General features: G+C 45.6%; 2 protein-coding genes across 2 annotated transcripts in view; one reads left to right on the top strand and one right to left on the bottom strand.

Annotated features, from left to right (window-relative positions):
- Positions 1-490: 490 nt before the first annotated feature.
- Positions 491-12,046, bottom strand: LOC111744883 (uncharacterized protein DKFZp434B061-like). Its single transcript, XM_023535663.1, has 2 exons — positions 10,919-12,046; positions 491-918 (listed from the first exon to the last, which is right to left on the bottom strand). Exons 1-2 carry the CDS (start codon positions 11,622-11,624, stop codon positions 872-874), a joined length of 753 nt encoding a protein of 250 aa, XP_023391431.1. The 5' UTR covers positions 11,625-12,046; the 3' UTR covers positions 491-871.
- HELZ (helicase with zinc finger) overlaps positions 10,894-12,059 on the top strand; it is a 148,479-nt gene continuing 147,313 nt past the window's right edge. Inside the window, exon 1 of the mRNA XM_023535656.1 lies at positions 10,894-10,979. The gene's annotated coding sequence lies outside the window, so the exon portion shown is untranslated. The remainder of the gene's footprint in view (positions 10,980-12,059) is intronic.

The raw sequence follows: 12,059 nt of genomic DNA, 5'->3' as shown, positions 1-12,059 counted from the left end.
GTGACAACGGAATGCAACACGTGACCTGGGATTTTCTTTTTTCATAAAGGACATCATTGGGGATAATTGGGACAACCTGAAAAAACTTTGAGCCCTTTTGCTTTCAGGAAATATACACTTAAGTGTTTATGGGTAAAGGGGTATAGTGTGTCTGCAACTTATTCTCAAATGTTTCAGGAAAAAAAAATGATATACAGAGAATGATAAAGTGAATGTGGTAAAATGTTAACATTTGGGGAATGTATGAAGGCTGTATGGGAACTCCTTGTACTATTCTTGTAATTTGTTGGTCAATCTGCAATTATGCCAAAAAAAAAGTTACAAAATGTTAAAATATCCTCTGCCTCTGGACAGTAAAGCTATTATTGGAAGTTATTTGTGGCACTGAGGGAGTCTGGTAAACAGATGGACTGATCAAAAGGATTTAAAGTCATTAGAATTTCTTACATTTATATCTATTCTCTTTACAAGGCTCATTCTTTTGCATGGGTCTAGGTAAATTTGATTTATATGCAATATGACTTTATAAATTCCACATATTAGAATGCATGTTTGGTTATATATCTTTCAAAAATAATAGTGGCTTGAATGTGATAGAAGTTTAGTTTCTCTCTCAAGTAACAGAACTGGACAGTCAGTCCAGGGCTGATATGGAGACCACCTAATCAAAAGAGATCAAAGATGCCTCCAGTCTTGCTGCTCAGATGTGCTCGGTGTGTATCCTCATGATCCAAGCTGGCTACGCGAGCTTCAGACAGCACATCCATATTCCATAGTCAGTAGGAACTAGGAAGGAGCAAAGAAGGGTACCCTACGCCCCCTTTAAAGACATTTTCTGGACATTGCACTCAACTGTTCTGGTTACATCTCTTCATTCCAGGGAAACTTCTAGATGCAAGACAGGCAGTGCTGTTTCATCTAAAAATCAAAAAGCAAGAGAGTGGATAATGAGGTGTCAAAAAAAAAAGCCCGTATTCCAAAGCAAGATAAAAGTAATCGGTAAGGAAAATCTTGCAACTATGTATGACTCAAGTGCAGTATTGGGACTGCCTAGATGAAGGATATTAGATGTGGGGGAAGAGACAGGTGTTTGGAAAGAGAAGAAAATGGGAACAACCGTTGAGGATGCCCTAGAAAGTAGGATGCAATACCGTCAAGATCTCTGCGTAAGAGCTGTGGTGTAAGTGAATAAGACTCAGGGGAAGAGGGAAGGGGAGGAAAACAAATAAGGAAGAGCCAAGGAAGGAAGGATGAGGAGGTCCAAGCAAGGGAGAGATCAAGAGTAACAGAGGGTCAAGTTCGGTGGCTCCAGCCTGTGTGAGGCTGGCTCTTTGGTCCCTGGGGCCGTGGCCTCTTACTTGTTTGTAGAAGGAGAGTTCTGGGAAGGACAGCTTTATTTGGTATAAGAAACCACCATCCACTTCCAATTGTCATTTGTAGCGTTGGAGACTCTCCTGACTTCCAATAAAGCCTTTATATAACCAAATCAGGCAAGCAAACATGGTACAAGGGCTAGAAAAAAATTAGGCTACACTGAAAAGAAATCCAACTGTGTGCAAGGAGGAATTTTAATAACTCCTGATAAATCAGCCAATGGCTTTGCTCCTGTCTTCTGGGACACTGTGGCTGACTATTATTGGAGGTCCCATTGTTGTGGCTCTGAGGAGGTCTGCTGAATCCTGTGAAAGCTGGTCATAAGGCTTTTGAGTCAATAGATTTTTTTCTTTAGGCCTCTTATAAAAAAAAACTGCCTTACATCCAATAAACACTTGGCTCCTTTCTTGTGAGGAGAATCACAAGGAATATTTACCTTTCAGCCAAGCCTATGGGGCAAAAAGATGTGTTTAGATAAAATTGTGTACTTGGAGTTTCGGTGGGAATGGGCAAGTTTGTTCACAGGCACTTCATTTCTAGTAAAATGTTTATATTACAGTATCCTAGAGCTGGAAGAGACCTTTCTCTTTGGGTATAAATATTTCTACAGAAGGCTGCAGAGATTGGAGTTTGCTTTGTTTATAGAAATCTGCTCCACCCCACTCATGAGAATTTCACGATTGTAGACACTTGCCAATAATTTCAAAATCTACAACTGAGTTTTTGCAAGTTTGGCAAAATATTTTGCAAATGTGGATGCCAATGCTTTTGAAGAGTTCAGGCCACGATCGAGGGCCTGTAGCCGATCCCAGGAAATCACTATCTTCTGTCTCCAAACTGCTCTTTAGTTAAGACGGAAGGAAAACCAAGATGCTAACCGAAGCGGTGACGACGCAGTGGGAAAAGTTCTGGTGTCTCTGAGTCGAGACCCAAGCGCTGTGATCAAACAAACTGCTTGGCCTATTAAAAACACACTGAAGGCAACACATTTTTGTTTCGCGACATATGAGAGGGCAGGTTGCCAAGTACTTGGTTATGAATGTGGAATCCATAAAAAAAAACAACAAAAACCCTGCACTTTGTCACTCTCTTCATACTAGATTAACCCTATAGCATCAGAAATGGCACGAGAGATTTACTCAAGTCCTTTGAACAGGGAATTTTCTTTCTTTGCAGCAACTTTATGCAAAAATGGTAAATGGGTTTCAGGGAGCTCCCTTCTGTATGTAACTGGCTTGTAGGTAGAAAGTGTGAGAAACCTTTGGGAACCTTTCTACTGAAGAGAAAGATTAAAGTTCAACTAAATAGAACAGAAAATGCCTAAGGGTTGTTTTTTCCCTTAAACTGAAATTCGACTTATAATTAAAACACACTCTGTTTTTTAAAAAGGACCTTGGGGACCTGATTTTTTTTTTCTCCCCACCTGGTTCCTGGCTAAAATCATGACTACTTTTCTCCTTTTCTTTTCTTTCTTTCTTCCCTTCTTTCTTATTTCCTCCTTCCTTCCCTTCCTCCTTTCTTCCTTCCTTCTCTCCCTCCCTCCCTCCTTCCTTTCTTTTTTTGGTGATATTAAAAGAGTATAATCCTTACTCATCGAGTTGAAGGAATTTAAAGACCACTTAGTCCAACACCCAAGTCTGATGGGCAGGAAGGCCCAGGGAAATGAATTAGCCCAAGGTCTCATGGCAAAGCTCGGCCTAAGTCACTCATCTTCAAGTCCGTGCTTGTCCCAGTACATCCCAACACTTCTAAAGAGCAGACTTACCATGTGAGGATTCATCACTGAACTGTACACTTTTTTTTGCTGTCTCTGTTGAATACGAAGTTCCATTCTGAACCTTTGACTACCTAGAAATATGGGAGTTGGGCTTGTAGGCCTTAAATGCCACTTCCAGTCACAATAGGGTCTGGAATGAAAATATCCTCAGGCACATTTTCCTACTTGAGTGCCATTTTCCTGTGGAAGAAATCTTGGTCCAATTGTAAATGGCAAAAATAGACCACCAGGGTATTTCTGGTTTGTTTTGTTTGTTTGATATTAGCTATTAATTGGAACATGGGAGACAAAATACAAGAAGGAAATAAATGGGTATTTTTTTTAATTCCCTATTTTAGAACCAAAACCTTCAAGCAGTAAGTGCTAAACTTGCTGGAGACTTATTCTATCCAAGCCATGGTTTGAGATGCCTGTAATGCTTACGACAAACAACAGGAAGGCTACTTCATTGTTCCCATTTTGCAGATAAGGAAACTAGAGTAAAGAGAGGCAAAGGACTTGCCCAGTGTTCTTTGGTGACAGCAAATAGCATTGCTGGGCCTTGCTCCAGAGTTTGTGCTTCTATTCACAGATGATGGGACCCCAGGCACAATATAAATTTTTCTTCTCTAGACCTATCCTTTGAGGTATGGATTCTGCCTTCAAGTTGGTTTCTTCCTTTTCTACAGCACTGTGGCCTTTATTTCCTTCCTGCTCTGCTGATTCAGGACCCCAGGAGGCCCAGCTTCCTGTCTCAATCAGTTTGAGGACTGCCTGCAGAAATGCAGACTCAGCAGAGTGGTGCTCACGGGAGAGCCTGCAAAACATCAGAGAATCAGAGGCAAAGGCAGACCCACAGAGGTGCCTGTGCAAGCACACGCACAAACACACACTGAAAATATCTGGCTATGAGAGGGATGGAAAGGGGGTGGATATAAGAAAGAACCGAAAAGCAAAAACAACGTGGATGAGCCTGGAGGACAGTATGCTAAGTGAAATAAGCCAGACACAGTAAGACAAATACTGTATGACCTCATTTGTATGTGGGGTCTGAAAAAGTTGAACTCTTAGATAGCCAGAGAAAGAACAATGGCTGCCAGGGGCTGAGGGGTGGGGGAAATGGAGAGGTTTTCAAAGGGTACAAACTTTCATTTATAAGATGACTAAGTTTTGGGGATCCAATGTACAGTGTGGTGACTGTAGTTAACAATACTGTATTGTATACTTGAAATTTGCTAAGAGTGTAGATCTTAAGTGTTCTCACCACCTCTCCCAAAAGGGTAACTATCTGAGGTGATGTATTAATTAACTTGATTGCGGTAATCATTTCACAGTGTATACACATATTAAAATCATGTTGTACATCTTAATAAATCACTTTGTACAACCTAAAAAAGGAGCAAGAAACAGCAACTACTTATCTACATATTTGAAAACTACCTTTTTTCTTGTTTTCTAGCTTAATTGCATCATTGTCTGAGCATGTACTCTATATGATTTAGATCATTTGAAATTTGTTAAGACTTGCTATATTTTCTAACATTTTCACAGACATTCCATGTACTCTTGAAAAGAATTTGTGATCTGCAGTTGTGGGCTGAGTAGTCTATATATATCTATTAGGTAGAGTTGGCTTATCCAGTTCACATCTATTTCTTACCAGTTTTTTTATGCTTTATTTTTTAAATTATATTTCTTACTAGTTTTTCAACTGCTTGTTCTAACATTACTGATATACGTATCTTCCACTATAATTATAGATTTGTCTCTATCTCCTTGCAATTCTGTCCATGTTTTTGCTTTATATATTTTGAGACTATGTGTATTAGGCACATACAAATTTAGGACTGTTATATCTTCTTGGTAAATTAAGCATATTATTATTATTATGAGGTGTCCCTTTTTATTTCTAGTAATGCTTTTTGCCATAAAGCCTAGTTTCTTTCAGTTTCTACATGGCTTTTTAATTTTTTTTTTTTTTACAGTTGCGGTCAATACAGACAACATACAACTTATCATCTTAACTGTCAAATTTTTTTCATTTTTTTTATTATGGTAAAAACACAACATAAAGTTTATCATTTTAACCATGTTTAAGTGTAGAGTTCAATAGCATTAAATGCATTCGCAAGGTTTTGCAATTGATCTCCAGAACTCTTCTGGTCCTGCAAAACTTAAAACTCCATACCCATTTAACAATTCCTCATTGTCTCTTCCCCCTATCCCCTAGCAACCACCCTTCTAATTTCTGTATATGAATTTGACTACTTTAGGTACCTTGTATAAATAGAATCATACAGTAATTTGGTTGTTTTTTTTTTTTTTTTGACGACTGGCTATTTCACTTAGCATAATGTCTTTCCTCAAGGTTCATCCATGTTATAGCATGTGCCAGCTTTTCCTTTTTAAGGCTGAATAATATTCCACTGTGTGTAATGTGTGTGTATATAAATATGTGTGTGTGTGTGTGTGTGTATGTGTGTGTGTGTGTGTGTGTGTGTATCACATTTTTCAATCCATCCGTTAATGGACACTGGGTTGGTTCTACCTTTTTGCTACTGTGAATAATGCAGCTATGAACACGAGTGTATAAAAATCTGTTTGAGTCCTTGCTTTCAATTCTTTTGAGTATATACTCAGAAGTGGGATTGCAGGGTCATATGGTAAGTGTGTTTAATTTTTTGAGGAATAATCATAGTGTTTTCCATAGTGGTTGCACCATTTTACATTCCCACAATGTCCAAGGGTTCTAATTCCTCCACGACCTTGCCAACACTTGATATTTTCTGTTGGGATAACAGCTATCCTAATGGGTGTGAGGTGATATTCTTAATTTAAGATGTTGTCAAAAGCCAAGGGCATTAGGACACAAAACCCTCAAATTTCAGAATCACTTCCCTGTTCTGTCGACTCCTGGTAGTTTTCCACTTTTGTTAACCTTCCAGATGTGTTCAAGCAGATGTTTTGAAGGTCCGTTTTGTTTTAGTTGCCCATGGGAGGATTAGATGGAATTATCTGGTCCACCATCGCTTCTTTTCTACATCTCAAACAGAAAGGAAGTTGGGCTAAAAAGTTGAAGCGGAGTGTACGATTTCTTTTTTTTAAATCCATGTTATTTTCTACTATTATATTTTAGGTGACTTAGAGTAGATATCTTGGCTGAGCATTCTCAATTAATAACAGTGAATTCTTTGTTAGATCAAGTAGGAAGAAAAAGAGAAGGAAATTCATGAAGGAAAAGGGAGGGGGGAAAGGAGAATGGGAGCGTGAAGGAAGGACTTGGAGGGGGACAGAGATGGAGGAAGTGGAAGGGAAAGAAAAGGTGAAAACAGGGACGATCGAAAAGGAAACGCTCTTTAGTTTTACCAAAGTCTCGTAGCTGGCCAATGATTCTCTAGAAACCCATAGTTTCCACTTTTTTTTTTTAACAACGACAACAACAGCAAAATCCTCTATTGTCTTTTCCTTGCCAATCATTCACTAATTTTCATGATTGGCAGTGGAAAAGAGAATTCATTCATTCACTCAACCAAATATTAAGTACCTATTATTTGCCAAACTGTTCTGGGCACTGAGGATAGACACAGTAATGAACAAAATATACACAAGTCTTTGCCTTCCTTGAGCTTCCACTGAAGTGGGCTGTAGTAACCACGATATAGTAATTAAAGTGCTAAATGCTACAGCAAATGGATCACAGTTCTCAGTGGATTAGCATACTAATCCACAGGTCTACTGTTTGATCAGCTTAGAGTTCGATGCATATGTTTTGGGTTAGGCAGATTTCCACACGCTCATTCAGAGTCACACTTTTGCTCTAAGTCCATGTGCAAGAACTAGTCACATGGCTCTAGCTAGATGCAAGGGCACAGCTGGGAAATGTAATTCTCAGCAACAAACCCAAGTCTTTGGTGATCAGCAAGCTGACACTTTACATGAGAGAGATAGACAGGGAACTGAATAATGAAAGAAATACTTATTATGTTAGAAGGCGATGAATGCTATGGAAAGCAAAAGAATGGGAATAAATATAAAATGTGTGTGTATTGAGAGATATTGAAATTTTTAATTGAATGGTGAGAAAGGGACTCATTAGCCCATTATGGCTGAAGCAGAGCCAGGGAGAGAGAGGTGGGAGATAAGAAGAAGCAGAGGGACTCTATAGTTTCTCTTCTCAATGAGGTGAGTAGAAATCAGAGGGTCATGTGAAGAAGAGGGATAGATTTAATTTTATGAAGACCAGTGTGGCAGCTATGTTGAGAATACACTAGATGAGGGTAAAGGGGAGCAGGCTGTAATGGATTGGACTAAAGTGGCCACAATACAGGTGATAAGAAATGGCCAGATACTGGATATTTTGAAGGCACAGCAGGATTCATGGATGGGTTAGAGGTGGAGTTGGAGAGAATGACAGGAGGGACTGTGGCCTGAGCAAATCTAAGGATGGAGTTGCCAATAACAGAACCGGGGAAGACTGTGGGGTGTATTTGTGGGGGAGATCAAGAATCCATTCCTGGACATGCTGAGTTTGGGGTGTCTATGAATAGAGAACCAAGTGGAGATGCCAGCAAGTTGTTGGATAAGACTCCGAAGCTCAGGAGAAAGCTATCCGCTGGAGCTATAGGTTTGGAGTATTTTTTACACTCAAGGTAAAGATAGTATTTAAAGACTTGAGACTGAAGAGATAATGTGTGTGTGTGTGTATGTTTGTGTGTATCTGAAGATAGACCCAAGGACTGAGACTTGGGGCTGAAAAGAAGGTGTGGCCAGTGCAGGGAATGGAGAGGGGAAAACAAGGAAAGGAAGAGGGGAGGGATCAAGGACTTATTTGAGACTGTGTGTTCACCAGATCACAATCGGAATGGGGAAATCATTAATGTTCATTAAAGGGCTTTCTCTCCCCCAACTCCATTCCTATCTGCCCTCTGCTAGCTGTGCACAGTTGGAGTGATCTGAAAGGATGAAGGGCAGGGTCCTCAGCATCTCATTCCATGCTTCTTCAGCACTTCCATTATCACCCCTAGCTCTGATGAGTTTGGTCATTCATTCAGTAAATATTTGTCGACCATCTACAAACATGCCCGGCTCTGGTATAGGCACTGAGTGAAAAAAACCATACTCCAATGGGAATGGGGCGGATAATAAACAATCAACAAACAGATAAACAAGAAAATTTCTAATGCGGGGTAAGAGAATAGAGAATGATCTGCTTTGGTTAAGGGGATCACAAGCATCCTCTTTGAGAAGGTGACATTGCAGCTGAGGCCAGTGCCGCCATCATGGTGAGGGAAGGGAGGCAGGAGCCACCTCACCCAGGAGCTTGTGGCTATGGTCAGGAATAGGGTTTTATTCTATGTTCCATGGGGATGCCTTTGGAGGGGTTAAGCAGCTGAGTCACATAATCCCATTAACACATCACAAATGGAGAATGGACTGTAGGGGGCAAAGTGGAAGCAGGGAGACGGGTTAGGAGGCTTTCTAGCTCAGGCACCACATGGTGCTAGGACGTGGATGGACCAGGATGCACCCTGGAGAGGATGAATAGGTCAGGCAGGGATAGGACTTGATTTAATATTATGTAAATTGGGCACTTCTTTGGGTCAAGGCCTTTAACGTCAAAGAAAGGGACCTACTAAAGAAACTTTTGGGAGGCACAATTCTTGCCCTCAGTCTATTTAGTGTTTAATTACAGGAAACAGACCACACACCTAGAGGTGCCATGTAAAACACAAAGCAACCATTAAATCAGTGCACAGTTGTGGCTGAAGGCGAACTGGAAAAGGAGCAACTTGGGTACCCAGCAGAGATTCTGGAACTTTCTTAAGACCGGAGGGGCATTCCATGTTCCAGCGGGCATTAGCAGATGGTCGCGAGTCGTGCTGTGTCCCCGCCCCCAAGCCCATGGCCCTGCGTGGCTGCCTGCGCTGGAACGTCTAAGAACCTGGCTCCAGGCTCCAGTTTCCCAACTCATTCGGAGCTCAGAGAAGCGGGTGACTCAGGGGAGGTCCCTCCCCAGCACGCCGCGTTCTCGGCCGAGAGTGACTCATTACCTCGCTCTCCTCCTCACCGCTGACCCCGGGCCAATCCCTTAATGAGTCTACACCTCACTCTTCCCATCTGGCTGGGACAATTGCCTGGTGGAGTTTTTAGCTCCCCGGGGGCAGGGCTCCTGTCAGCGACCGTCCAGGTTCCTCGAGAGAGGCTTTTCATAGGGTCTGGAGGAGCTTGGACCCGTTGGGTGGCCCCATCGCTCCAGGCCCACCCGGTGCCCAGAAGAGGGGATGTAATGCCCGTGCATTCCTGCAATGTCAGAGCCATTCAATGGCATTTTATACCGAATTCAGTTTCGCAAGCATTGATGTTCGGGAGCATTTTTTCCTTGGACACCTCTTTGTAAAATTTTGCTTGGGATAAAAAGCAACTAGAAGTAGGCCCCCAAAGTCTGCAAATCAGAGATCAGAGGCATCGGCGGGGGCGGGGGGGGGGGGGGGGGGGGGGGGAGGGAGTCTGATCTACGTGCGCCGGAGGCAAGGGGATGGATAACTGCGCCAGGTCTCTTCTCGCTCCGCGCAACCGAAAGACCGCGGCTTTTCGGGGAGAGAGCTCGGCTACCCCTCAAAGAGCCCGCTGGTCTGAATAGAGACCCGGGCGACGGGTGTGGGCTGCGTGGTCGCTACCCCGGGTCTCCCGCGGCTCTCGGCGTCCCCTACTTTCAGCGCCCCCTGTCACAGCTGGGCAACTCTGTGCGTCCCCCCACAACCCCTGGCGCCCGGAGTCCTCCCCTCAACCGGTCGCCTGAGCTCATCTCCCGGCTGGAACCCAGCAGGTGGACCGGGGCGGGCGCATCTCCGTCCAGTCCGAGGCGCTCTCGGGGACCCTCTTGCGAGCCCTGGTGCGCCTGTGCACCGGGTCCGGAGCCCGCAGCTTGCGTCCCGAGTTACCTGCCCCGGGAAGTCACAGTCCGCAAGCTGCCCGGGCGGAAACACTGTGGATTCGGTGGAGCCCAAAGCCACATTCCTAGGGGAGGGGTCCTCACCTAGAGGGTCGCGGATCACGTTTCCGGCCGAGGGGTGGAGACAGCGGGAGGGAGAGTAAACAGGATAAAAGTTGCATTTAGTTTACTATTCTACCCCCCACCCCACCCCCAAGCGCGCTTCTACGCCGGTTGACGCGGGGACACCGTGTCGCCCAGATCCTGGAGCCCGACGGCTCTGGAGCGGCCAGGACACAGCCTGTGGCAGGACACAGGCACCTTTCGGGCCGCGGATATGGGAGTCAGAGCGCCGGCTGGTCTGCAGGGCTGCCGGGCTCCTGGGCCCTGAAGGCGACCCCCGGCTGCCCGGGGCGGGAAGCGGGTCGCAGGAGCCCGCCACTGTGCACGGAGGAGCTGGAGCAATAAGACACATAATGCGCATAAATAAATCAATGAGCCGCTCTTTGCTGCCAGCAGCAGGGAAACCTCGGACTGATTAAATGCAGACATGGGGTGTCTGCCAGGGCAGGAGGGCGGCGGGGCAAAGGGAACCCGCGTGGAGGCGAGGCGTGGGGGGAAGGGAGCCCAGGGGTAGGAGCAAAGAGAAAAAACCCAAAGCCACATTTTAAAATTGGAGATGACTTTTAAATGCAAACGGCCCGGAGGAGGGGGTGGTGTCGGACCAGGGGCGCCCGGGCCAGCCAGCCACCGGGGGCAACTTCCCGGGCGGGAGGTGCGGCCAGAGGGGCGGCGCCGGCGGCGGAGGCGGGAGTCGGGGGCCGAGGGGGGCAGTCACTTTAAAGGCTCTTTCTTACCCATAATGCTTTGTGGGGACGTTGACAAGTGGATCCAAGATGGCGTAGAAAGTAATGACAGGTAAGTCCTGACTTCCCCCTTCTCTGCTGCTGGGACCGCTCCGAGAGCTGCCGGAGCCCTCCAGAGAGGGGACCGGACTCCCCTCCAGCCCCCTGGGCCCCGGGAGGGGCGGCCCCGGGGCGGGCTGGGGGCCCTGGAGGCCCTCGGCGGGGCCTGGGAAGCGGGGCTCTTCGAGGCGAGGCCCGGACGCTGGGGCTGTTTACAGCTTCTTCCCCTCCTCGGTCCCCTGCCCCTCCGCTGGGGGCCGCGGCGCGCTGAGCCCAGGCGGTGGAGGGGGGCCTTGCAGACCCGGGCCGCGAGCGGGCGGGAGGTTTCTCCAGCCCCGGGCACGCCGCGAGGGGGAGTCGAGCCTTCGTGCACGCTCCCCTCGTCTGGGTCGCGGCTGCGGGCGGGGAGCGTGCGGGCCTCCCACGCCCCGCTCGATTGCCCCCTCAGGGCTCGGACTTCCACCCGGGTGGGGCGCGGGCCGGAGGGTGGGCGTCGGGAAAAGTGGGTCAGGGATGCGCCCCCTCCCTCCCCCACCGAGGGCTGTTGCCTGAGCTTCACTTTCTTCCCTCCTTTCTCCGCCCCCTCCTCGAAGATTCTCTTTGGGCCACAAACACATGAACAAGAATAAAAACAGGCTATCCTTTCCTGGCGATTCATTTAAGACTCTCCTTTTCTAGGGCCGAGGGACTGCAGCTTTATCTAAGGACTTTGGTTCCTCTCCCCCCAAATTATTTGAGCCTTCTACACTCTACTCTTTGCTTGAGGGTTCTTCAGACAAGGGCTGGAAGCCAGGATCTAGGATTCTTTTTGGAAAGGGGTCCTCAGGTTTTGTTTGAAACCCAAAATTGTTATTCCTTCTTCCTCATAACTTACACTCTTCAAGCATATCGTCAATATAATGTGTATAACTCCAGAGACGATTCCTGGGGGGCGGGGGGAAGATGACCGTTTTATGTTGTAGATTTTCAAAGCATTTTATAATCTTTTATCACACAGAAAGGAAATGTTTTTATTTTAAAGTAAAACAGACGGACTCATTTACAAAGCTGCATGCTATACCATTTTGGTAACTTTTTCCATTTAAAATTTACA

Source organism: Pteropus vampyrus, unplaced genomic scaffold, assembly GCF_000151845.1.
Source record: "Pteropus vampyrus isolate Shadow unplaced genomic scaffold, Pvam_2.0 Scaffold143, whole genome shotgun sequence".
NCBI classification, from domain to species: domain Eukaryota; kingdom Metazoa; phylum Chordata; class Mammalia; order Chiroptera; family Pteropodidae; genus Pteropus; species Pteropus vampyrus.
The sequence above is the reverse complement of the archived record's forward strand: the minus strand, read 5'-3'. Positions and strand labels throughout refer to the sequence as shown.

What these genes read in the sequence shown, in the direction of transcription:
- LOC111744883 (XM_023535663.1), bottom strand. Translation starts at nt 11,624, where the DNA reads ATGAATCGCCAGGAAAGGATAGCCTGTTTTTATTCTTGTTCATGTGTT. An exon ending in GTCCCCACAAAGCATTATGG is followed by an intron (nt 919 to 10,918) that starts GTAAGAAAGAGC and finishes TTTGATTTTTAG; the next exon opens with ATGAAACAGCACTGCCTGTC.